The 23,017-nt window shown below is 37.0% G+C and overlaps 3 protein-coding genes across 5 annotated transcripts; all 3 read right to left on the bottom strand.

Moving 5' to 3' along the window:
• Positions 1–1,063: 1,063 nt before the first annotated feature.
• On the bottom strand, positions 1,064–17,872 carry LOC103317791 (GATOR complex protein WDR59-like). Of its 3 annotated transcripts, none has more exons than XM_031920855.2 (7): positions 17,069–17,379; positions 16,937–16,986; positions 16,730–16,859; positions 16,483–16,660; positions 3,075–3,110; positions 2,851–2,984; positions 1,064–2,780 (listed from the first exon to the last, which is right to left on the bottom strand). In XM_031920855.2, the coding sequence occupies exons 1-7, from the start codon at positions 17,120–17,122 to the stop codon at positions 2,763–2,765; spliced, it is 600 nt and encodes a 199-aa protein (XP_031776715.1). In that variant the 5' UTR covers positions 17,123–17,379; the 3' UTR covers positions 1,064–2,762. The 3 variants fall into 3 exon arrangements, with proteins under 3 accessions (XP_031776715.1, XP_008215212.2, XP_016836870.1); XM_008216990.4 differs by lacking the exons at positions 1,064–2,780; positions 2,851–2,984; positions 3,075–3,110 and adding exons at positions 15,642–16,150; positions 16,223–16,356; positions 17,389–17,872 and having other exon boundaries at positions 16,447–16,660; positions 17,069–17,295; XM_016981381.3 differs by lacking the exons at positions 1,064–2,780; positions 2,851–2,984; positions 3,075–3,110 and adding exons at positions 15,642–16,150; positions 16,223–16,356; positions 17,389–17,872 and having other exon boundaries at positions 16,447–16,660; positions 17,069–17,269.
• Positions 4,406–4,978, bottom strand: LOC100680432. Its single transcript, XM_031920856.2, has one exon. The coding sequence runs from the start codon at positions 4,913–4,915 to the stop codon at positions 4,703–4,705; it is 213 nt and encodes a 70-aa protein (XP_031776716.1). The 5' UTR covers positions 4,916–4,978; the 3' UTR covers positions 4,406–4,702.
• Positions 17,873–18,508: 636 nt separating the features above from the next.
• Positions 18,509–19,228, bottom strand: LOC100680416. The gene has a single exon (XM_003423858.5). The coding sequence runs from the start codon at positions 19,027–19,029 to the stop codon at positions 18,817–18,819; it is 213 nt and encodes a 70-aa protein (XP_003423906.1). The 5' UTR covers positions 19,030–19,228; the 3' UTR covers positions 18,509–18,816.
• Between the last annotated feature and the right edge of the window lie 3,789 nt (positions 19,229–23,017).

Raw genomic sequence — 23,017 nt, 5'->3', positions numbered from 1 at the left:
ATGTAAGTATTACACATTGTTAGATATATCTTGGACCTGGACTGACAATGGATTACACAAGGTGGACCATTTTGTTAACTGAAGAAGATGTAGCTAAGTTCTGTAAGTCGTTAGCACAAATTATTTGGAGTCCTTATGATTTGTGCAACCGTGCATTTGAAGTACGCAAAATCACAGATAGTAGTCGACTACCAAATCGTTCGCCAGTCAAAGAAGTCGAGAAGGACAAGTTGCGATTAATGATTAGTAAGTACAATTTGTTTATTGCTAGTTTTATAGAAATAGTTCAACACTATACAAAATTGTAGTAAAAAAATTATTATATTTCAGGTTTGGTTCATGATTACCTTACGGAAGAAAAAGAGAGATGGATGAAATAATGAAGATGGCCATTTTGAAAAAAATTACTGGTTTTTGATCCAGAAAAATGGTAGAATTAAGAAATAAAGCCATAAAAAGAGCAAGACGAAATGCACGACGAAATGGATGAAATGCTCGTCGGGAGCTTTTTAGATAGTTTTATAATGTAGGTGATCAGTGATTGCAAGTCGATTATATAGGCCGTTCATTGACTTTACCGCAAACTTCCTTTTATATCAAAATGCTATATGTATAATAGCAGCAAGACTGTTCACAGGAGATTTGCACAGTGAAACAAATTTATAGTTATAGTTAATTTGTTAGATATGTTGTGCAATTTCACTGAAATTTTTTGTTTGTTTTTTTTTGTTTATTGCATCATCTCCTTTGGCGCCAGGTGCGCCCAGACATTTGAAAATCGTATTGTGATGCTGCTGCTCGGATATTACCCTTTTCAAAATCTCCATCTGGAGTTCAGCTGGATTTTAACCTGGATTTTCAGATGAATTTTGCTTGGATTTCGCCTGGATTCCACCTGGATTTCACCTGGATTCCAGCTGAATTTCCAGCTGGATTTCCAGAATTTAAAAAAAAAAGTCCACAAAGAGAAAGATGTTAAAAAATCTGTAGTACTCATTTTTAAACATATTTCTCTTTGTGGACTTAAACATTTTTTTTTTTAATTCTCCTGGAAATTCACTTGAAAATCCAGCTGGAAATCCAGATGAAATCCAGGTGGAATCCAGGCGAAATATAGGCAAAATTCATCTGGAAATCCATGTGAAAATCCAGCTGAAATCCAGATGGAGCTTTTCAACAGGGTATTCATATTTCAACAAGATATTCGACTTATTAATAGTTCATACCTTTTCTCTTTCATTCTTTTTGGTTTATTTCATAAGACTATATGGCGCCGCGATTAATCGATTAATTAATCGCTGAAAATAGCTTTAAAAATTGAAGAAAATGATGATTTAAAAAAAAAACTTTTTTTTTAATGCAAGTGTAGTGAAAAATTAATATCCATCATTTTAAAGAAAATTACTTTCTTTTTTTATTTTTAAATTGCAATTAGTAAAAACGTAATATTCAGCAATAAATTATAAGATAAATAACTATTGTTGTTTTTGAGAGTTCTATATGGATTGTTTTCTTAATTATTTAGAAAAAAATTTCATATGTATATTTATGACTTAAATAAAATAAAAATTTCTTCACAATATCTATATTTGTTTCAATATCATTAATTGTACTTACATGGTTACTCCAATCCCATATTGATCAACATAATATTTAAGTGCAAATTTATATATAGTAGTGGAATTATATAATTATATATTAACTATTAAATAAAAAACTTGAATCGTATATTTATACGTACAATTATACGTACAATTGAACGTACTATTATGCGTTATAAAACGCGTATTAGAACAAGTGAAACAAAACTAACAAAAATCGATTCACTTTGAGTTGTTTATTTATACCTGTTTTAATACGTACTATAACGTTTGCTTTTATACGTACAATAGTACGTACTTTTGTACGTACAAAAATATATACTATTATACGCATAATAATGCGTTTTTTTATACGTGCAATAATACGTATAATTGCACGTTATAATTTTTAATAGGGTCAGAGCATCTGTTCTAAAAACAGAACCAAAGTATCTGGAGAAGAGATTGGCGACTTCAACATCACTGGAGGCCCTGGAGGGACCGCTAAACATATTGAACGAGATACAAGAGTCGTTTCTCAAGTATTTCACAAAAGACCAAAACGTTTACAAATTGCGCTTTAAGCCCGACTCGACAGACGAGATGTAATCACGATACTTAGACCTAGACATTCTGAGACAGACGGCTCTCAGTCTATTGAATTCGATTTCATCTTGCTTACATTTAGACGATTTCCACGCAATGTGCGCGACTTTCTTTTTACGGATCGCATTGATGAGGTCAGAGTCATACCATTTCGGGTATGAACTGAGGGGCTGTCTAGAGATTGGGACGTGTTGTGCAATGCCATCATTTAGAATGACATTGAATTTATCAACAGTTGCGTCAGGATCATTAGACAGTGAACTAAGGACAGTCTCCCAGTTCACCTCCGAAAGGCGGACCCCGATTGACTCATAGTCGGCAGCGTAGAATTTACGTTTACAAAATCTAAATACACGGGACGCATCGGGTACACTGCACACATTACACATAAATACACCAGGAACGTGATGCTCATCGCAGGGCAGAATATCTTCATTGATGTCCAGCGGAGAGACAAGGTCCCTCGAAGAATTAGTTGTCAAGATACTTTCAGCTCTGCGCGGATTATTGGTATCAAAAAATTTTGACTGTGCAATTTTGGCTTGACGTAGCTAATTGATTTTGTTGAAAAGGACATCAATCTAGTCCATACATCTAAATAAAATATTTTAGTTGTTATATTATCAAAAAGAGACTAAAAGAGATTATTTTATAATAAATATACTTTTGTCAAATGGGCAGCAATGTATTGAGCTGGGCTGTTTCCTTTTCGTTGATCCCAAATTTTGATATCACCATCATGGGCAGTTGCAAGCATGTTTGGGGATAAAACATTCCATTGCACTTGAGATGCTCCAGCTAGAATAAGCATGTACTCGTAATGTCCAATATGACATAAAAATAGAAAATGTACAGTAATAAAGCTCTTATTAAGACAATAAAACCTACCAACTGCTGAAAGAGATAAACTTGGCTTTCGTTGATCTCTAATATCCCAAATATGAAAGTAATGCTCTGTAAGGTTAGAATCCATCGAACCTGCACACAATTAGCCGCTATGAAATCTGGTAAATTAAATCGGTTGAAGGGAATAATAATAAGTTCGAATAGGGGTAGCTGATTCTGCAGGACGAATAAAACAAACGAAATATAAGTACTTCATATATGAGAGGTAAACAGAGGCTGGCCAGTCGGTAAACAAAGAACAGCTAAGTGAGCCGAGAGACTCATCTTTTCCTCTAGTGCCACGATGATATATGCACAAGTGGCGCCACAAAATATAAGTACGCAATAATATTTACGATTGGGTGGTAAAAAACGGAACTACTTATTCTATTGATCATCATCAATGATAATTATGACAGATCAACAACAAGGTAAATGCAGTTGACAAATATATGCCGGAAAGCATATGACGAAATTTCAATCATCGGGTCATTATCGTATCATTAAATGATCCTGAAAGTTTAAGTGCGTTTCGTTCAGTGCGATGGTTTATAGGCATTTCATGCTCCAAACATCGCATGTTTCCGATCTGAGGATAAGTATTTATATTGCCATAAGAAACTCGAACGTCAAAGTTTATTCACAAGAATTCTGAAGTTATTCAAAGTAAGCGTGGACCTTGCTTTATTTAGCAGAATTTAAAAAATTATAAACTATTCGCGCCGGGAAAGTAAAATGTAAAATATTACGGTATATTTTTTGTTATATTTCTTTTGTATCCACGAAAATTGATTAAAAAATGTCAGTGTTAGGTATAGATAAATACTCTCAGAATAGAGTCATTACAATAAGCCGTACTGGATAAGATCCAAAATTATTAAACGAGCTTGAATTTGGCTATTATTGCAATGTACGCAAGAAATTGTTGAGCTACTATTATTATATGTAAGATGAAAACATATAAATAATTTTAAGCTTGTACATCATATTTGTTGTGAATTATCCCTGCGATCAGGTAACTTCGTTTATATATATACCTCGATCTGCATGATTTTCAAGTACGAACTACATACTTTGTACATTTTTTCTGGCCAATAAATAAATTGTTCAAATCACCTTAAGGTGATATAATTATAATATGAATCATAAGATAAAATTAATTTTTTTCTCTTCATCGACAATGCATATAATTTATCCGAACGCATTGAATACTTGCACGAAAAATTAGTGAGTATTGTACGTTTTGTAATAATATTAGTCACGCCTTTATATTAAATTAAATGATAATGTAATAAGTATATATATATATATATATATATATATATAATGTTTTAGTCAAATGTGATTTTATTATTTCATCAAACCAATTTTGCGATATACAAATATTTAAATGCTCTTCAAATAAAATTCTAATTCAAAATTGTAGCGGTATATATACTTTTGTTGGTTCAAAATTCCATTAGCGCCCAATTTCGAAGACGAATTTCGCTTCAGGTGTTACAGATATATCGTCGATGTAGTATACCGCAGTCTCGGAGTAGGTAAATCTTGACTTTATTCAATAACAGCTACGCACAGCAGTTTAATAAAGCAGTAAACAGCGGCGCAGTCTTGTTATAACGAAATTTCACTTAGTTGCAGCAGTACTCCTGTTTGCCGAAGATTCCGTTGCAACGCTGCCATGTTTTGAGCTTGTATCCTGGTCCAAAGATGTCGCACCAATCTCCTGCCGAGTGTGCGTGACATCCTGTCCAGCGACAGTCGGCTTCGACGAAGCTCACCGACACCAAACTGAGGATCACGATGCACAGAAGTGCGACGAGAGTTATGGATTGAGATGCCATTCTAACAGACTTTACTGAATGTAGTCTTCGCTTTGAAACGAATGATTTCTGTGGAGACGAATCCCGCTATATATACGTCTTGCATAAGTTATCTGCGTTTCTGATCTTCAGATGTTTCTTCGTTGGGAATAGATGACGTTTTAATGGTTGCAGGAAAATAAGCTAACAAGAAAAAGTAAGCCAGAAGCGTGAAAAACGTGCATCGCACGAACTGAGATAATACACCATGTGTACACATACATACATACTACATTCTAAGAATAAATAAGGAAAGTTTGGTTTGCAAATTTTACAATACTATGTATAAATCTACCGCTATTGAGATCAGCTCCGTAAAACGTTAACATCAGAGATAATACTAAACAAGCTAAATAACAGCAATAATATACAGATAGAGCAGCAAAATCAGCAAACTCGAAAACTTCGAGGAAGATAAAAATGCTCGTTTGCTTATATGCTTATTCCTCAAGGTTATTGCGCGACTAATATGCATATACCCTCTGCGAATTTGAAATGCTTCAAATAACTTAGGAATTCGCACGTGTATAGGGAATACTAAGGGTAAAATACATTTTTGAGAATAAACAGTGTCATAGCCTATTATTTCAAAATTAATTGTGCTCGTATAGACCAATAGAGTCATTTTAAACGAGCAATAGACTCAATATATATATATACACTCACACATATATATTAATATAATTTAAAATACATTTTCTTGACTTTAAAAACGGCGAAATTAAATGTATGAATTTCTTTGAAAATTCGTGCAATTTTCATGATTTTTCCTTATTTTTAATTGCAGGTAACTGAATCAAGCATCTTCAACGCATTTAAAAGCACGTACAAACATCTATAATACACATTGTTTGTTTGTGTCGGAGAAAACAATGTCACAAGGCGCTTTTTCAGTGTGGTTTTGCATTGTTAGAAATTATAAGTGGTCCGGTCGCGGGCCCCAGTATATTTATTTCGCCGTTTTTGAAGTCAAGAAAGTATATTTTCCGGTAGAATTCCCTATGTATACATATTTGTAAACATTATTCCAAAACTTGATCATGAGACTATTGATTAAATCTAGAGAACGTTTTTATTATTATTTCTTTTTCGTATAATTCGAACTAAAAATTTGTACGAGTTTTACTAAAATACTGTTAGATTTCGTATTAAATTATTATAGTTATTATATTGATAATTCATTCCCAGCAAAAAACAAAAATATCGCGGAAAATCACATCAGAAAATTCAATATTTTTATCATCTACTATGACAGTATTGTGACATTTAGCAATAAAGTATAAAATCCAAAAGCAAATGTTTGTAAATGTAGAGCATATATATATATATATATATATATATATATATATATATATATGTGCCAGTAGGAGTCATTTGAAAAACAAATGACACGCGCCCACGAGGAAAAATTGAAATTGCAAGCAAAATAAGGCGTGTACAATTTTGAAAATCCATAATTAAACGAAACCGGATTGATGAATCGTAATTTTTTGTGAAATGAGAAATATAATATATATTGCGAGCAATTGCTCCTATAATTGTTAGATGGAATTTATATTTATTTATTTATTTATTTATTTATTTATTTATTTATTGATCAACGGGCGAAACGCCCTTTACAAAAGAAAAAGAAAATACAATGATAGTAATACAAAGCGATGAGTTAGACAGATGTACAAGGAATAAATTGGGTGAGCTATTATAGCTCCGCAGAATACGGAAAGTCAAATCACATAGTTAATAAGCTAAGGATAAAGACCGAACTGATGATTTAAATCATATAACAGATTCACTACATTGAACACTTTGCAGCAGTGAGTTCCACTGACGCTTCATACGATTAATAGAGCTATAAAAGCCCAGATTCGAGGTAAAGGTGCTTTCATTCAGGTCTCTAAAATTTCTAATTGGATAAGCGGGCGTCCTACTAACAAAAGACCACGCAGGTTCTCACAGTCAGTGAGCCCTCTAACGATCTTATACGTCATCACAGAGTCGAACTGATAAAGGGTAGAGTCAACCGTTGGAATGTCGCACTCCTCCGCAATTGTTGAGTAATCGTGACAGAATTTATGTAGAGGTTTAGCAAGTTTACAAGCTATGTATCTAAGGAAGGAATGACGGATAGTTTCTATCTTGTTAATTAGATACTGGCAATGAGGACGCCAGATCTGAGGACAGTACAAAAAATGAGGTAGAACTAGAAATCTGAAAAGGTAAACAATTGCGGAGGAGTTGGAGAAATCAACGGTTGATCGTTTGATAAAACCAAGCATGCGAAAGGACCTGGAGACCACGGCATCGATCTGCTGGGAGAACGTCAATGTCGAGTCAAAGATTACACCTAAGTCCTTGATCGATTCCACTCTGGGCAGAACGACACCGTCAATGCTGTAGTCGAACAACAGCGGGGATCTGCTTTTGCAGAACGAGATTACAAAGCACTTACTAACATTAAGAGATAAGCCGTTGTCGATCGACCACGCAGAGAGAGAATCCAGGTCCCTCTGAAGTCTAGCGGCATCCTCAACAGAGGAGACCTGCATAAAAATCTTTACATCGTCAGCATACATTAAAACTTGCGCAGATTCGATCTTTGGTACAAGGTCGTTGATATAAATGCAGAATAGGAGTGGCCCCAAGTGGGAGCCCTGAGGAACACCCGACGCACACGCTCAGGAGATGAGACCACCCCATTGACTCTGACTGCTTGCGATCGGTCAGTTAGATAGGAACGTAGGAGATCAAAGAGTTTGCCGCGCAAACCGAAGTTCCACAGCTTCGATATAAGTCGCTTGTGGTTAACAGAATCAAAAGCTTTCGACATATCAGTATAAATAGCATCAGTTTGAATGCGGCTATATAAAGATTCGGACACAAAATCATTAAATACTAAGAGGTTCGTTAAAGTCGATCGGCCGCTAATGAAACCGTGCTGTCGCTGGGACAACTTCGCAAGAAGAGAGTTAGATAATTCAGATGCCAAGTACGCATTGAGAATCTTGGGGATGCAGCCAATAGTCGAGATGGGACGATAATTCGAGACGCTCTGTCTATCGCCATTTTTGTAAATGGGTACAACATACCAAAATTTCCACGGGGTAGGGAAGTGACCAGAGCGCAAGGAAGAATTGAAGATCTCAACTACAGGCCGCTCCAGGACAGACCAGCACCGCTTCACAAAGTACGGCGGAATGCCGTCAGGGCCTCCATTGATGTTGTCGTCGAGATTGGCAACAATGCCACGTAGGGTTTCGGTAGACAGCACGATGTCAGAGAGGCTAAATGTAGGATCATCAACCATGTCGATGTCCTTCCCCTATTAAATATTATAACGTGCAATTATACGTATTATTGCACGTATAAAAAAACACATTATTATGCGTATAATAGTATATATTTTTGTACGTACAAAAGTACGTACTATTGTACGTATAAAAGCGAACATTATAGTACGTATTAAAACACGTATAAATAAACAACTCAAAATGAATCGATTTTTGCTAGTTTTTTTTCACTTGTTATAATACGTGTTTTAGAACGCATTATAGTACATTCAATTGTACGTATAAATATTCGATTCAAGTTCTTTTTTTAATAATTAATATATAATTATAATTGCACTATTATGTATAAAATTATATAAGTACTATAATTATTATTGACAAAGGTATAGTTGTTTCAAAATAATTTTTATTAATATATAATAATTCATACAATAATTGTTACAAAATATAACGTGAAAGTATCACAGAAAGTACCGAGCGTACACACATTTGTATATTTAATACCAAAATGAATTTACTACAGAGATTATCCACGCATATTTATTATCTTCAAGATATACGCAAACTTTATCAATTTGAGCTGTTGGAATAGCAATGATATCATTCGATAAATTAATTATTTTATTTATTGCTTTTGAATATTTGTTTGGTCTAGTTTCGATCAATTTGCACATGATAATATCGTCTTTATTTTCAAGATGTACTAAAAAATCAAGAACTTGTACAAATTGTTTATTTTTTAGCTGAAGAAAATCATTACGTGAACGTACATTAATTTTTCGTGCAGAGGAGAATAAACATCTTTCACACACCATCTTTAAAAATATTTTGGATGACCTTGAAATATTAAAATTTTGGACGTAATATGGTTCAATGAGTATCTCTTTTCCAAAGTATGTACGAGCAGCGGTATTGACAATACTTTTAGAATGTTTTGAAACTAAATTTTCACAGTAATGAATTACAATTGGTGAGCAATTCGGATAAACAATACTTTCCAATTTTTGAATAAATTGTTGAATGTTTACATGCCTCACGACCTGTAAAATTACACCATTAGCGGAATGAATAGCACGTAATAATTTGCAGTTAGCCGATTCAAATTAAAATGCCTAATGCACCCTCAGTGGTCCCCAATCTGCAATACTTTTTGGAATGTGTAACATTTGATGGACGTTATACGTCATAGCTTTCAATGTATACAAAGATTCAACTTCCTACACAAATTTCTGAATAATTTCATCAATACAATTTAATTGATCATATGTGATGTCTATTTGTAACGAAATGTGCAAACATTCAACAAATAATGACCAGTGTTTAAGGCGTTTTATATTTAACCGAAATCTACTTAATAGTGGTAAACTATAGTAAAGTACCTAGTTTTCCCACTCTCGGCATTTCCACTTACTTCGTTCTTTTATTCTTCTCGATAACCGACTTATCTGATGAGGTACCATTTGCTTTGAAAGCATATTATGAAGTTGATCATCCTTCGACATATCATGAACAAAATATTCAGTGAATTGAGAAGCGACACCAGCCAATAGACAGTGCATATAATCAGGACAAAAACCTGTTATTGTCAAAATTATTTAAATTAATTAGCGGCGATGCGCTTTTTATGCCAACAACCGGCTTTGATTGTGTCAATGCTTGTGCTGCATATTAAATTATAGTTGCTTGATCTCGCAGTTTTGGAGGTCGTCGGAGTTAGAGGTATCTCATACTTCCTTGATAATAATGGCCAGGATGCTTACACCAATCGCACCCATAATTCGCGTTAAACGCATGCTAGTATTATAAATAACTTCAAAGAGTACTCTTTTTCTTTTATCTTACATGGTATACCGACCTCCGAAATATTATTGATAAATTTTACAAGCACGTCTAAAATAACACTCATTACAGGTTTTTTTTACCGTACCAAATGCCTAGCAAAATGACGTTATCGAATCTAGCTTGCGAAGGTATTTCGTTGAGCATGATGTATATTGGCCAAATTGAATAGTTGGAGCATTTAAATACGGGAGCTCCGTCTGTATTTAATATTGCAGATACGTAATAATATCGGTTCTGCAAAGACAAGTTTTTGATAAACTTTCTATAAGCTTTACCGTCGATAATATCTTTAATGTGATTGTGTTCACGTTCTCGCTCATTAATTACAAAATTAAAATAATTTTCATGTTTCTGTAAACAATCACATATCGCATCAGATGGATCTATTAAAACAAAGAATGATGGTTTGGACATACTCGAGACATTAACGGCTAAATAGCACTTATAACATGGTAATAAATACCATAAATACCATAGCCGTAAATGATGATTTATGTTTCACCGAGTATCGTAAGGCCATTAGAAATAATTCACCTGGACGTTTATTGACAGTAGCCGAAATCGAATCTAAAAATCCCTTTTGATTTTGAAGTCCTTCGATGTTGGTTGGCCATGTATTTTCTGCTGCTGAACCTTCCTCATCGCTGCTATTCAAAAAACATGATATGGATACTTGGGAACACGTCAAATGATCTCTCTGGAAGTAAATATTTATATGAAAATTAGTGCAGAAATTTAAATTTAAACAAAGTTACATTGTGAAGCCGAGCAATTAAAACATCAACAGCGGTGAGTCGTACGAGTAACGAGTTTATATATTCAGTTCCAAGTCTGGACATTGTACAATTATGAAGATAACAACAATTTAAAAATTAAAATTAGCATATGATTCAACTGGTACAATGTGCAGACCTGAAATTTGATATTTTAGCCCTCAGAATGGTTTTCATGATGTCTGATTAGTTTGATCAGCTTCCAGAGAACACTTCTATTTCACTCTCAAAATGCGACGTTAACCCACCCACTTGTGACGAAAATAGACCTTCTGTTCTCTGAAAGCTTATCAGTTTTAATATACTGAACTTTTTTATAGAAATATAGTAATTACATTTTCTGCAGTTATAAACATAGTGAAGTAACCCAAGGTAGCGAATAAAATAACTCGTAGCGAATAACTTTATTTAGCTTTATTTAATAACTGGAGTTGAGAGTGCGAGAGAGACTAGACTTGTCTCGAGCTCGGCAGACGGTCGAATGAATAGCCGAATGGTTACCTGTACAGTAGGTACCTGTGTAGGACCAACTATACATACATGATATAGTTCGTTACTTGAAGAGCGCGAATATACAAATTAGGATAAATAGTTAATTGACTCTATACAATACAACACGCCCCCTCAATTAACATATTTATGAATACATACATTAGTTCTTTCTTTATCTTATCTTACAAAATTTAAAAACAATATCAATAAAATCACTAATCTTATACAAATGTTCATACAGTCTAAAACTAAAAATTTGATTTACTATCTTCTCTCTTCGTTCTTGAGACCTATTTCTTTTACAAAATGTTCTAGCTTTCTTTTTCCAGTGGCCTTGGTAAGAGCATCGGATAGCATGTGAGTTGACGGTACAAAACTGACTGCAATTTCGCCACTGTCTATGTTCTCTCTGACGAAATGATGGCGTACGTTAATATGCTTGGTTCTACCACTAAATTTCGAGTTCTTACTCAAGTCGACTGCTCCTTTGTTATCGCAATAGATTAAGAGAGGTTTATCTTGGTGAATGATAAGTAGTTCTGACGCCAGCCTTCGAAGCCACAAAGCCTCCTGAGTAGCAGCTGATAATGACAGATACTCCGCTTCAGTGCTCGACAATGCCACAGTCGACTGTCGCCTGCTGTTCCAGCTGATGGCTGCTCCTTGTAACATGAAAGTGTAACCTGTAGTGCAGCGAGGGTCTTCCTTATCCATTGTTCCACCAGCATCACAGTAGCCTTTTAATTGACAATCAGCCTCTCTCGAGTATCTAAGCCTCAAGTCCTTGGTACCCTGAAGGTAGCGCAGGATCCTCTTAATCATGTTCCAGTGTTCATCGGTGTGGGACTGGTTGTGTCTGCTGATGACGCTAACAGCGTAGGCTAGATCTGGTCTGGTACCTTGCACTAGATATATTAATGAACCTACCGCACTTTGGTATGGGATGTCTGCAGGGTTAAAAGTAGAATTGGATGATCGATCCGTATGGCATTCTCTACTAGAGTCCATCGGGGTGCTGGTTGATCTGCAGTCTGCCATTCCGTAGTGAGACAACAGTGACTCGATGTACTCAGTCTGGTCCAGCTCGATCGTGCCCATGCTCTTGTTCTGGTGAACTCTAATTCCTAGACATTTCTTGAGGGAGCCCAAGTCTTTGAGATTGCAAATCTTCTGCAGACCACTCTTCAATATATTTAAGAAGTCGATGCTGTCAGTAAAAACCACCAGGTCATCTTGCTTAAGTCCGTAGATGGATTTATTCAGCTTGCAGACCTTGTTTTGATATCCTTTTATTATGTATCCCTTTGGCTGCTGGAGATAAACTGTTTTGTCCATGTCGCCATGAAGAAAAGCTGTCTCTACGTCGAAGTGGTATATGTCGATTTTTCTTCTTGCAGCAAAAGCAAACAAGAGCCTGAGTGACGTAAATCTTACAACTGGGGCATAGGTTTCGTCATAGTTCAGTCCTTTTATCTGAGAGAATCCTTGAGCGACCAACCTTGCCTTGTACCGGATGGTCCCGTCATCTGCTGGTTTCTTTCTGAAAATCCACTAGCTTCCTACTACAGATTCACCATAAGGAAGGTCGCACAATACCCATGTATTATTTTTCATGATTGAATTGTACTCAGCATCCATGGCCTGTCTCCATTGATGAGCTTCTGGACCTGATAAGGCTTCTTCTATCGTCTTTGGTTCATCTGCCTCGCTGATAAGTGTATGAGTCACGTACTCATCCAATGTTTGGGCCTAAGCCTTCTACGTTATGTTCTTCGAGTGGGTTCAGATTGAAGTTCTTCTTCAGAATCCTGCTGATCAGCTGGCTGGTTGAGTCTAGAAGCTGATCTGGTTACTGGACGAGACGGGTTACTATCTGTTGGCAGCTGATTCAACGACTCTTCAGACAGTTTGGCTGACTTCTTCTTGACTTCATCCTGTGTAGATTGCATCTTCCTTTTTCTGCACTTGGGTGGATCACTCGTGTTAGGAACATCACTTTGGCTATTTCTGGACTTTTCTTCCAACAAAGGCTTTGTATTATTTTCAGGTACATCTATATTCGCAGTCTGTTCTATTCTAAAAACTAATTCTCTATTTACAGGTATAACAGGTTCTCCAGGTAAGTCTTGATCAGTTATCTCAGTTGCAGGTACAACGTTTTCTTTTTCAGGTGCTATATTTACTCTTGCAGGTACGTTCTTTGTAGGTCTCTCATCCAGGTTATACTCTGTGGTTTGCGAGGAGTTCACTGGTAGATACACAGGTGTTGGCAGTGGATTCGACTCAGTTTCAAAGAATTCAACATTACTTGCCACAAATACCTTTTGGTCTTCCACACTCCATAATCTATATCCGCTCTGGTCCTCACTGTATCCCACCAAGATAGCAGGTCTTGAGGTAGGATCTATTTTTCTTCTAAGGTGACCAGGAACATATGCTCTTGCTTTAGACCCAAAGACTCTGAGGTGTGAAAGATTGGGTTTGCATCCTGTCCAAAATTCTTCAGGTGTGCATCCACCTAGACATCTCTTAGGGCTTCGGTTAGACAAGTAACATGCAGTTGATATCGCTTCTGCCCAGAACCTGTATGGTAGCTTGGCCTCTGCAAGCATACATCTAGCTTTTTCTAGTAGAGTGCGATTAACTCTCTCTGCTCTACCATTTTGCTGTGGCTGATAGGCAACTGAGGTCTCGTGCTTTACTCCAAGTGCTTCTAGTGCTGATCTGAGCTTGTTGTTTATGTACTCACGTCCATTGTCACTTCTGAGTCTTCTGATCTTCTGACCAGTTTGTTTCTCTGCAAACTTTATGAATTTTACAGTGACGTCTGGCACCTCATCCTTGTGCTTAAGAAAGTACACAAATATCTTCCTTGTATGGTCATCCAAGTAGGTGACGAAATATTTAGCCTTTCCAATTGATGGCTCTTCTACCTGACACACATCACTGTGTACAAGCTCAAGGATACCGGCAGCACGTTTGTTGTTCGGTTTAAATGGTTTTTGCACTAATTTACCAACAACACAAATCTCACATTTATAAAGTTGGTCATCTCCAAAATCTATACCAACAGCAGTTTGGCGCAGCTGCTTTAAATATGTAGCATTTAAATGTCCCATCCTTCGATGCCATAGCTGGATATCTGAAGAGATGGAAGCATTGAAGGCTATTTCGGAGCAGGGGTTCTCTGACTGATGTGGTCTCGGTTCAAGCTTGACCTTGTAAATGTTATTTGTAGATAGCTGGCCTTCCAATACTTGGACATCAATGCGGTTATACACCTGGCATACGGACTCCTAGAAAAGCACTTTTCCTCCTTTTCTTGCTATCGCACTAACAGACAGCAAGTTGGTGGTAATGTTGGGCACGTAGAGTACCTTCTCTAATTGCACTTGACGTTTTCCACCTTTTCCATTGTACTGCATTAAAATATTACCTATTCCTAGGACTGGTACTTTTTCTTTATTTGCGGTTGTGACACTTTTCACTTTAGTATTCTAGAAGCTTGCAATGTACTTGCGTTCGGAGCACATATGTGTGGAAGCTCCAGAGTCCAGGATCCACTCGTCTTTCTGCAGTCCGCTTGCACAGTTCAGCGTGAGGTATGTGTTGTCGACAGACGATGTGCAGCGTTCGGAGTCGACGAGAGCGGCGTCAACGTCCGTCGAGTGAGTATCGCCCGATGATATCGAGGCTAAAAGCGCACACACGACGTCCTCGTCCTCGCTCTCGTCGTCTTCTGCAACTGTGCAAGCAGTTGGATTTTTTCGTTTTGGAGCAGTACACGCACTTGAAATGTGTCCAATTCGGTTACAGTTGAAACATCTGACGTTGGTTTTTCGACGAGGTCCCGAACGTTTATTGTACCCGTGGCTCCCTCTGTTGGAGCTGCTCTGCGATGGGAACTGTGCCGAATGCGCCTGCGCTTGAAGGCCTTGGATTTGAATCTCGCTACCGTTATTGCTGGAGCTCTCGGCTTCTTCGAGGAGTTTTGTTTTTACAAAATCCGCATCGACGTTCTGACCCGAATTGGCAAGGGCCATTATCATAGGCTTGTATGACTGCGGCAAGCCAGCCAACATTACTGCTCCAATTAAATCAGTCGGAATCTTTGTCCCGATAGCATTAAGTTTTTGAGATGCTCCGATTATTCGCGCGACATAATCCTCCATCGACTTACAGTTTTCGTACCTGGTAGTAGAGACTTCTATTGGTAAGTTGACCTTGCGATTCATCCCTGGGTCGTCAAAGGTCTTCGCGAGCGCTTCCCATGCGTCCTTCGCTGAGCTTGCATCTTCTAGGTACGGGTAGACGTCGGGTTCAACGGATAGAACAATTCGGCCTCGTGCCTTCTGATTTTTCTTCGGATCCGTCGAGAGTTGGCCGCCCGCTGGTGCCTCGACCGTATCCGAGAGGTCTTCCACTTCGAGATAAGCTCTCATTGCTACTGCCCAGGATCGGTAGTTTTTCCTGCCGACCAATTTGTCAATTGATAAAAATGTGCCGTTGCTCGTTCGGCTCGCCATGGTTCCGTTCTCACTCCAAGATTGCCTCATAGTCGGCAGCGTAGAATTTACGTTTACAAAATCTAAATACACGGGACGCATCGGGTACACTGCACACATTACACATAAATACACCAGGAACGTGATGTTCATCGCAGGGCAGAATATCTTCATTGATGTTCAGCGGAGAAACAAGGTCCCTCGAAGAATTAGTTGTCAAGATACTTTCAGCTCTGCGCGGATTATTGGTATCAAAAATTTTGACTGTGCAATAGCTAATTGATTTTGTTGAAAAGGACAACAATCTAGTCCATGAATCTAAATAAAATATTTTAGTTGTTATATTATCAAAAAAAGAGACTAAAAGAGATTATTTTATAATAAATATACTTTTGTCAAATGGGCAGCAATGTATTGAACTGGGCTGTTTCCTTTTCGTTGATCCCAAATTTTGATATCACCATCATGGGCAGTTGCAAGCATGTTTGGGGATAAAACATTCCATCGCACTTGAGATGCTCCAGCTAGAATAAGCATGTACTCGTAATGTCCAATATGACATAAAACTAGAAAATGTACAGTAATAAAGCTCTTATTAAGACAATAAAACCTATCAACTGCTGAAAGAGATAAACTTGGCTTTCGTTGATCTCTAATATCCCAAATATGAATGTAAGTATCAATGCTGCATGTAGCTAATATATCAGGATCTTTAGGATGCCAGTTTAAATCACTCACTACACGTGTGTGGGCCCGTAAACTATGAGTGGGTTGCAATTCATAGCCATTGTTTCCCATAAAACTCAATATTTCAACTCTAGTATTGCTCTAAAAAGATAAGATTTAATTAGTTAATGATGTAGATGTTATGAAATAAAGCAGTAATATGCAACTCACAGATATGGTACACAAGTGACAGTTTGCTAGATTAGGATTCAATTCTGCAGAGCCTACTTCATATTTACTTTGTCGATGAAACTTTCTAAGGGGTTCCTCGTCAAGGTGTTTTATTGCTAAATATCGCCTCCTAAATGAGCAGAAATTGTAAGTGAACAATCAAAGCTTACTGCTAATGAATCTTTGTCAAAGGGGATTCAAGCTTACCCAGCTAGGAGAACGTGGTTACCCGTAACATCCACAGCCATGGTATTGGCATAAAAAGTGTAAAACATAATGCATAAACATTGCAACAAAGATTAACAATAGTTAATCAATGACAAGAAAAATGGACAGTACCTGCAGATCTCGATGCTCCGTGACCACATAGTCTCTGCCCCAGTGCTTCGACATGTTGACAATGATGAATTAAAGAATATAATAATACTATATGAAAACGATGTCAACAACGCTTGATCCAGCAATATTGATAAAGAGACGAGCATAAGAAAGACGAGTTAGAGCTTGACGGAAGCTCTGTAAGGTTAGAATCCATCGATCCTGCACACAATTAGCCGCTATGAAATCTGGTAAATTAAATCGGTTGAAGGGAATAATAATAAGTTCGAATAGGGGTAGCTGCTTCTGCAGGACGAATAAAACAAACGAAATGTAAGTACTTCATATATGAGAGGTAAACAGAGGCTGGCCAGTCGGTAAACAAAGAACAGCTGAGTGAGCCGAGAGACTCATCTTTTCCTCTAGTGCTACGATGATATATGCACAAGTGGCGCCACAAAATATAAGTACACAATAATATTTACGATTGGGCGGTAAAAAACGGAACTACTTATTCTATTGATCATCATCAATGATAATTATGACAGATCAACAACAAGGTAAATGCAGTTGACAATGACATATGACGGAAAGCATATGACGAAATTTCAATCATCGGGTCATTATCGTATCATTGAATGATCCTGTAAGTTTAAGTGCGTTTCGTTCAGTGCGATGGTTTATAGGCATTTCATGCTCCAAACATCGCATGTTTCCGATATGAGGGTAAGTATTTATATTGCCATAAGAAACTCGAACGTCAAAGTTTATTCACAAGAATTCTGAAGTTATTCAAAGTAAGCGTGGACCTTGCTTTATTTAGCAGAATTTAAAAAATTATAAATTATTCGCGCCGGGAAAGTAAAATGTAAAATATTACGGTATATTTTTTGTTATATTTCTTTTGTATCCACGAAAATTGATTAAAAAATGTCAGTGTTAGGTATAAATAAATACTCTCAGAATAGAGTCATTACAATAAGCCGTACTGGATAAGATCCAAAATTATTAAACGAGCTTGAATTTGGCTATTATTGTAATGTACGCAAGAAATTGTTGAGCTACTATTATTATATGTAAGATGAAAACATATAAATAATTTTAAGCTTGTACATCATATTTGTTGTGAATTATCCATGCGATCAGGTAACTTCGTTTATATATATACCTCGATCTGCATGATTTTCAAGTACGAACTACATACTTTGTACATTTTTTCTGGCCAATAAATAAATTGTTCAAATCACCTTAAGGTGATATAATTATAATATAAATCATAAGATAAAATTAATTTTTTTCTCTTCATCGGCAATGCATATAATTTATCCGAACAAGTTGAATACTTGCACGAAAAATTAGTGAGTATTGTACGTTTTGTAATAATATTAGTCACGCCTTTATATTAAATTAAATGATAATGTAATAAGTCTATATATATATATATATATATATATATATATATAATGTTTTAGTCAAATGTGATTTTATTATTTCATCAAACCAATTTTGCGATATACAAATATTTAAATGATCTTCAAATAAAATTCTAATTCAAAATTGTAGCGGTATATATACTTTTGTTGATTCAAAATTACATTGGCGCCCAATTTCGAAGACGAATTTCGCTTCAGGTGTTACAGATATATCGTCGATGTAGTATACCGCAGTCTCGGAATAGGTAAATCTTGACTTTATTCAATAACAGCTACGCACAGCAGTTTAATAAAGCAGTAAACAGCGGCGCAGTCTTGTTGTAACGAAATTTCAACTTAGTTGCAGCAGTACTCCTGTTTGCCGAAGATTCCGTTGCAACGCTGCCATCTTTTGAGCTTGTATCCTGGTCCCAAAACGTCGCACCAATCTCCTGCCGAGTGTGCGTGACATCCTGTCCAGCGACAGTCGGCTTCGACGAAGCTCACCGACACCAAACTGAGGATCACGATGCACAGAAGTGCGACGAGAGTTATGGATTGAGATGCCATTCTAACAGACTTTACTGAATGTAGTCTTCGCTTTGAAACGAATGATTTCTGTGGAGACGAATCCCGCTATATATACGTCTCGCATAAGTTATCTGCGTTTCTGATCTTCAGATGTTTCTTCGTTGGGAATAGATGGCGTTTTAATGGTTGCAGGAAAATAAGCTAACAAGAACAAGTAAGTCAGAAGCGGGAAAAACGTGCATCGCACGAACTGAGATAATACACCATGTGTACATATACATACATACTACGTTCTAAGAATAAATAAGGAAAGTTTGGTTTGCAAATTTTACAATACTGTGTATAATTCTACCGCTGTTGAGATCAGCTCCGTAAAACGTTAACATCAGAGATAATACTAAACAAGCTAAATAACAGCAATAATATACAGATAGAGCAGCAAAATCAGCAAACTCGAAAACTTCGTGGTAGATAAAAATGCTCGTTTGCTTATATGCTTATTCCTCAAGGTTATTGCGGGACTGATATGCATATACCCTCTGCGAATTTGAAATGCTTCAAATAACTTAGGAATTTGCACTTGTATGGGGAATACTAAGGGTAAAATACATTTTTGAGAATAAACAGTGTAATTTCAAAATTATTTGTGGTCGTATAGACCAATAGAGTCATTTTAACATTTTTGTAATTTTAAACGAGCAATAGACTCATTATATATATATATATATATATATATATATAATTAAAAATACATTTTCTTGACTTTAAAAATGGCGAAATTAAATGTATGAATTTCTTTCTTCTCGATCCTTTGAAAAATCGTGCAATTTTCATGATTTTTCCTTATTTTTAATTGCAGGTAACTGAATCAAGCATTTTCAACTCATTTAAAAGCACGTACTATCATCTATAATACACATTGTTTGTTTGTGCCCTCAAGCATTGGATACATGCCGTTGAACATTGACTAGTTTTCGATGAATTTGAGTGTCGGAGAAAACAATGTCACAAGACGCTTTTTCAGTGTGGTTTTGCATTGTTAGAACATATAAGTGGTCCGGTCGCGGGCCCCAGTATATTTATTTCGCCGTTTTTGAAGTCAAGAAAGTATATTTTCCGGTAGAATTCCCTATGTATACATATTTGTAAACATTATTCCAAAACTTGATCATGAGGCTATTGATTAAAACTAGAGAACGTTTTTATTATTTTTTTTTTCGTATAATTCGAACTAAAAATTTGTACGAGTTTTACTAAAATACTGTTAGATTTCGTATTAAATTATTATAGTTATTATATTGATAATTCATTCCCAGCAAAAAACAAAAATATCGCGGAAAATCACATCAGAAAATTCAATATTTTGATCATCTACTATGACAGTATTGTGACATTTAGCAATAAAGTATAAAATCCAAAAGCAAATGTTTGTAAATGTAGAGCATATATATATATATATATATATATATATATGTGTGTGTGTGTGTGTGTGTGTGTGCCAGTAGGAGTAATTTGAAAAACAAATGACATGCGCGCACGAGGAAAAATTGAAATTGCAAGCAAAATAAGGCGTGTACAATTTTGAAAATCCATAATTAAACGAAACCGGATTGATGAATCGTAATTTTTTGTGAAATGAGAAATATAATATATATTGCGAGCAATTGCTCCTATAATTGTTAGATGGAATTTATATTTATTCATTTATTTATTTATTTATTGTTCAACGGGCGAAACGCCCTTTACAAAAGAAAAAGAAAATTAAATGATAGTAATACAAAGCGATGAGTTAGACAGATGTACAAGGAATAAATTGGGTGAGCTATTATAGCTCCGCAGAATACGGAAAGTCAAATCACATAGTTAATAAGCTAAGGATAAAGACCGAACTTATGATTTAAATAATATAACAGATTCACTACATTGAACACTTTGCGGCAGTGAGTTCCACTGGCGCTTCATACGATTAATAGAGCTATAAAAGCCCAGATTCGAGGTAAAGGTGCTTTCATTCAGGTCTCTAAAATTTCTAATTGGATAAGCGGGCGTCCTACTAACAAAAGACCACGCAGGTTCTCACAGTCAGTGAGCCCTCTAACGGTCTTATACGTCATCACAGAGTCGAACTGATAAAGGGTAGAGTCAACCGTTGGAATGTCGCACTCCTCTGCAATTGTTGAGTAATCGTGACAGAATTTATGTAGAGGTTTAGCAAGTTTACAAGCTATGTATCTAAGGAAGGAATGACGGATAGTTTCTATCTTGTTAATTAGATACTGGCAATGAGGACGCCAGATCTGAGGACAGTACAAAAAATGAGGTAGAACTAGAAATCTGAAAAGGTAAACAATTGCGGAGGAGTCGGAGAAATCAACGATTGATCGTTTGATAAAACCAAGCATGCGGAAGGACCTGGAGACCACGGCATCGATCTGCTGGGAGAACGTCAATGTCGAGTCAAAGATTACACCTAAGTCCTTGATCGATTCCACTCTGGGCAGAACGACACCGTCAATGCTGTAGTCGAACAACAGCGGGGATCTGCTTTTGCAGAACGAGATTACAAAGCACTTACTAACATTAAGAGATAAGCCGTTGTCGATCGACCACGCAGAGAGAGAATCCAGGTCCCTCTGAAGTCTAGCGGCATCCTCAACAGAGGAGACCTGCATAAAAATCTTTACATCGTCAGCATACATTAAAACTTGCGCAGATTCGATCTTTGGTACAAGGTCGTTGATATAAATGCAGAATAGGAGTGGCCCCAAGTGGGAGCCCTGAGGAACACCCGACGCACACGCTCAGGAGATGAGACCACCCCATTGACTCTGACTGCTTGCGATCGGTCAGTTAGATAGGAACGTAGGAGATCAAAGAGTTTGCCGCGCAAACCGAAGTTCCACAGCTTCGATATAAGTCGCTTGTGGTTAACAGAATCAAAAGCTTTCGACATATCAGTATAAATAGCATCAGTTTGAATGCGGCTACATAAAGATTCGGACACAAAATCATTAAATACTAAGAGGTTCGTTAAAGTCGATCGGCCGCTAATGAAACCGTGCTGTCGCTGGGACAACTTCGCAAGAAGAGAGTTAGATAATTCAGATGCCAAGTACGCATCGAGAATCTTGGGGATGCAGCCAATAGTCGAGATGGGACGATAATTCGAGACGCTCTGTCTATCGCCATTTTTGTAAATGGGTACAACATACGAAAATTTCCACGGGGTAGGGAAGTGACCAGAGCGCAAGGAAGAATTGAAGATCTCAACTACAGGCCGTTCCAGGACAGACCAGCACCGCTTCACAAAGTACGGCGGAATGCCGTCACGGCCTCCATTGATGTTGTCGTCGAGATTGGCAACAATGCCACGTAGGGTTTCGGTAGACAGCACGATGTCAGAGAGGCTAAATGTAGGATCATCAACCATGTCGATGTCCTTCAGAGCATCAGTTCTAAAAACAGAAGCAAAGTATCTAGAGAAGAGATTGGCTACTTCAACATCACTGGAGGCCCTGGAGGGACCGCTAAGCATATTGGACGGGATACAAGAGTCGTTTCTCAAGTATTTCACAAAAGACCAAAACGTTCGCAAATTGCGCTTTAAGCCCGACTCGACAGACGAGATGTAATCACGATACTTAGACCTAGACATTCTGAGACAGACGGCTCTCAGTCTTTTGAATTCGATTTCATCTTGCTTACATTTAGACGATTTCCACGCAATGTGCGCGATTTTCTTTTTACGGATCGCATCGATGAGGTCAGAGTCATACCATTTCGGGTATGAACTGAGGGACTGTCTAGAGATTGGGACGTGTTGTGCAATGACATCATTTAGAATGACATTGAATTTATCAACAGTTGCGTCAGGATCATTAGACAGTGAACTGAGGACAGTCTCCCAGTTCACCTCCGAAAGGCGGACCCCGATTGCCTTATAGTCGGCAGCGTAGAATTTACGTTTACAAAATCTAAATACACGGGACGCATCGGGTACACTGCACACATTACACATAAATACACC

The sequence above is a fragment of the Nasonia vitripennis genome, chromosome 1, assembly GCF_009193385.2.
Source record: "Nasonia vitripennis strain AsymCx chromosome 1, Nvit_psr_1.1, whole genome shotgun sequence".
In the NCBI taxonomy this organism is placed as follows: Eukaryota; Metazoa; Arthropoda; class Insecta; order Hymenoptera; family Pteromalidae; genus Nasonia; species Nasonia vitripennis.
Note: the sequence above shows the minus strand (reverse complement) of the source record. Positions and strands in the feature narration are given on the sequence as shown.

What these genes read in the sequence shown, in the direction of transcription:
- LOC103317791 (XM_008216990.4), bottom strand. Translation starts at nt 17,122, where the DNA reads ATGTCGAAGCACTGGGGCAGAGACTATGTGGTCACGGAGCATCGAGAT. An exon ending in AACCACGTTCTCCTAGCTGG is followed by an intron (nt 16,860 to 16,936) that starts GTAAGCTTGAAT and finishes CTGCTCATTTAG; the next exon opens with GAGGCGATATTTAGCAATAA. An exon ending in TTTATCTCTTTCAGCAGTTG is followed by an intron (nt 16,357 to 16,446) that starts ATAGGTTTTATT and finishes TGCTTATTCTAG; the next exon opens with CTGGAGCATCTCAAGTGCGA.
- LOC100680432 (XM_031920856.2), bottom strand. Translation starts at nt 4,915, where the DNA reads ATGGCATCTCAATCCATAACTCTCGTCGCACTTCTGTGCATCGTGATC.
- LOC100680416 (XM_003423858.5), bottom strand. Translation starts at nt 19,029, where the DNA reads ATGGCATCTCAATCCATAACTCTCGTCGCACTTCTGTGCATCGTGATC.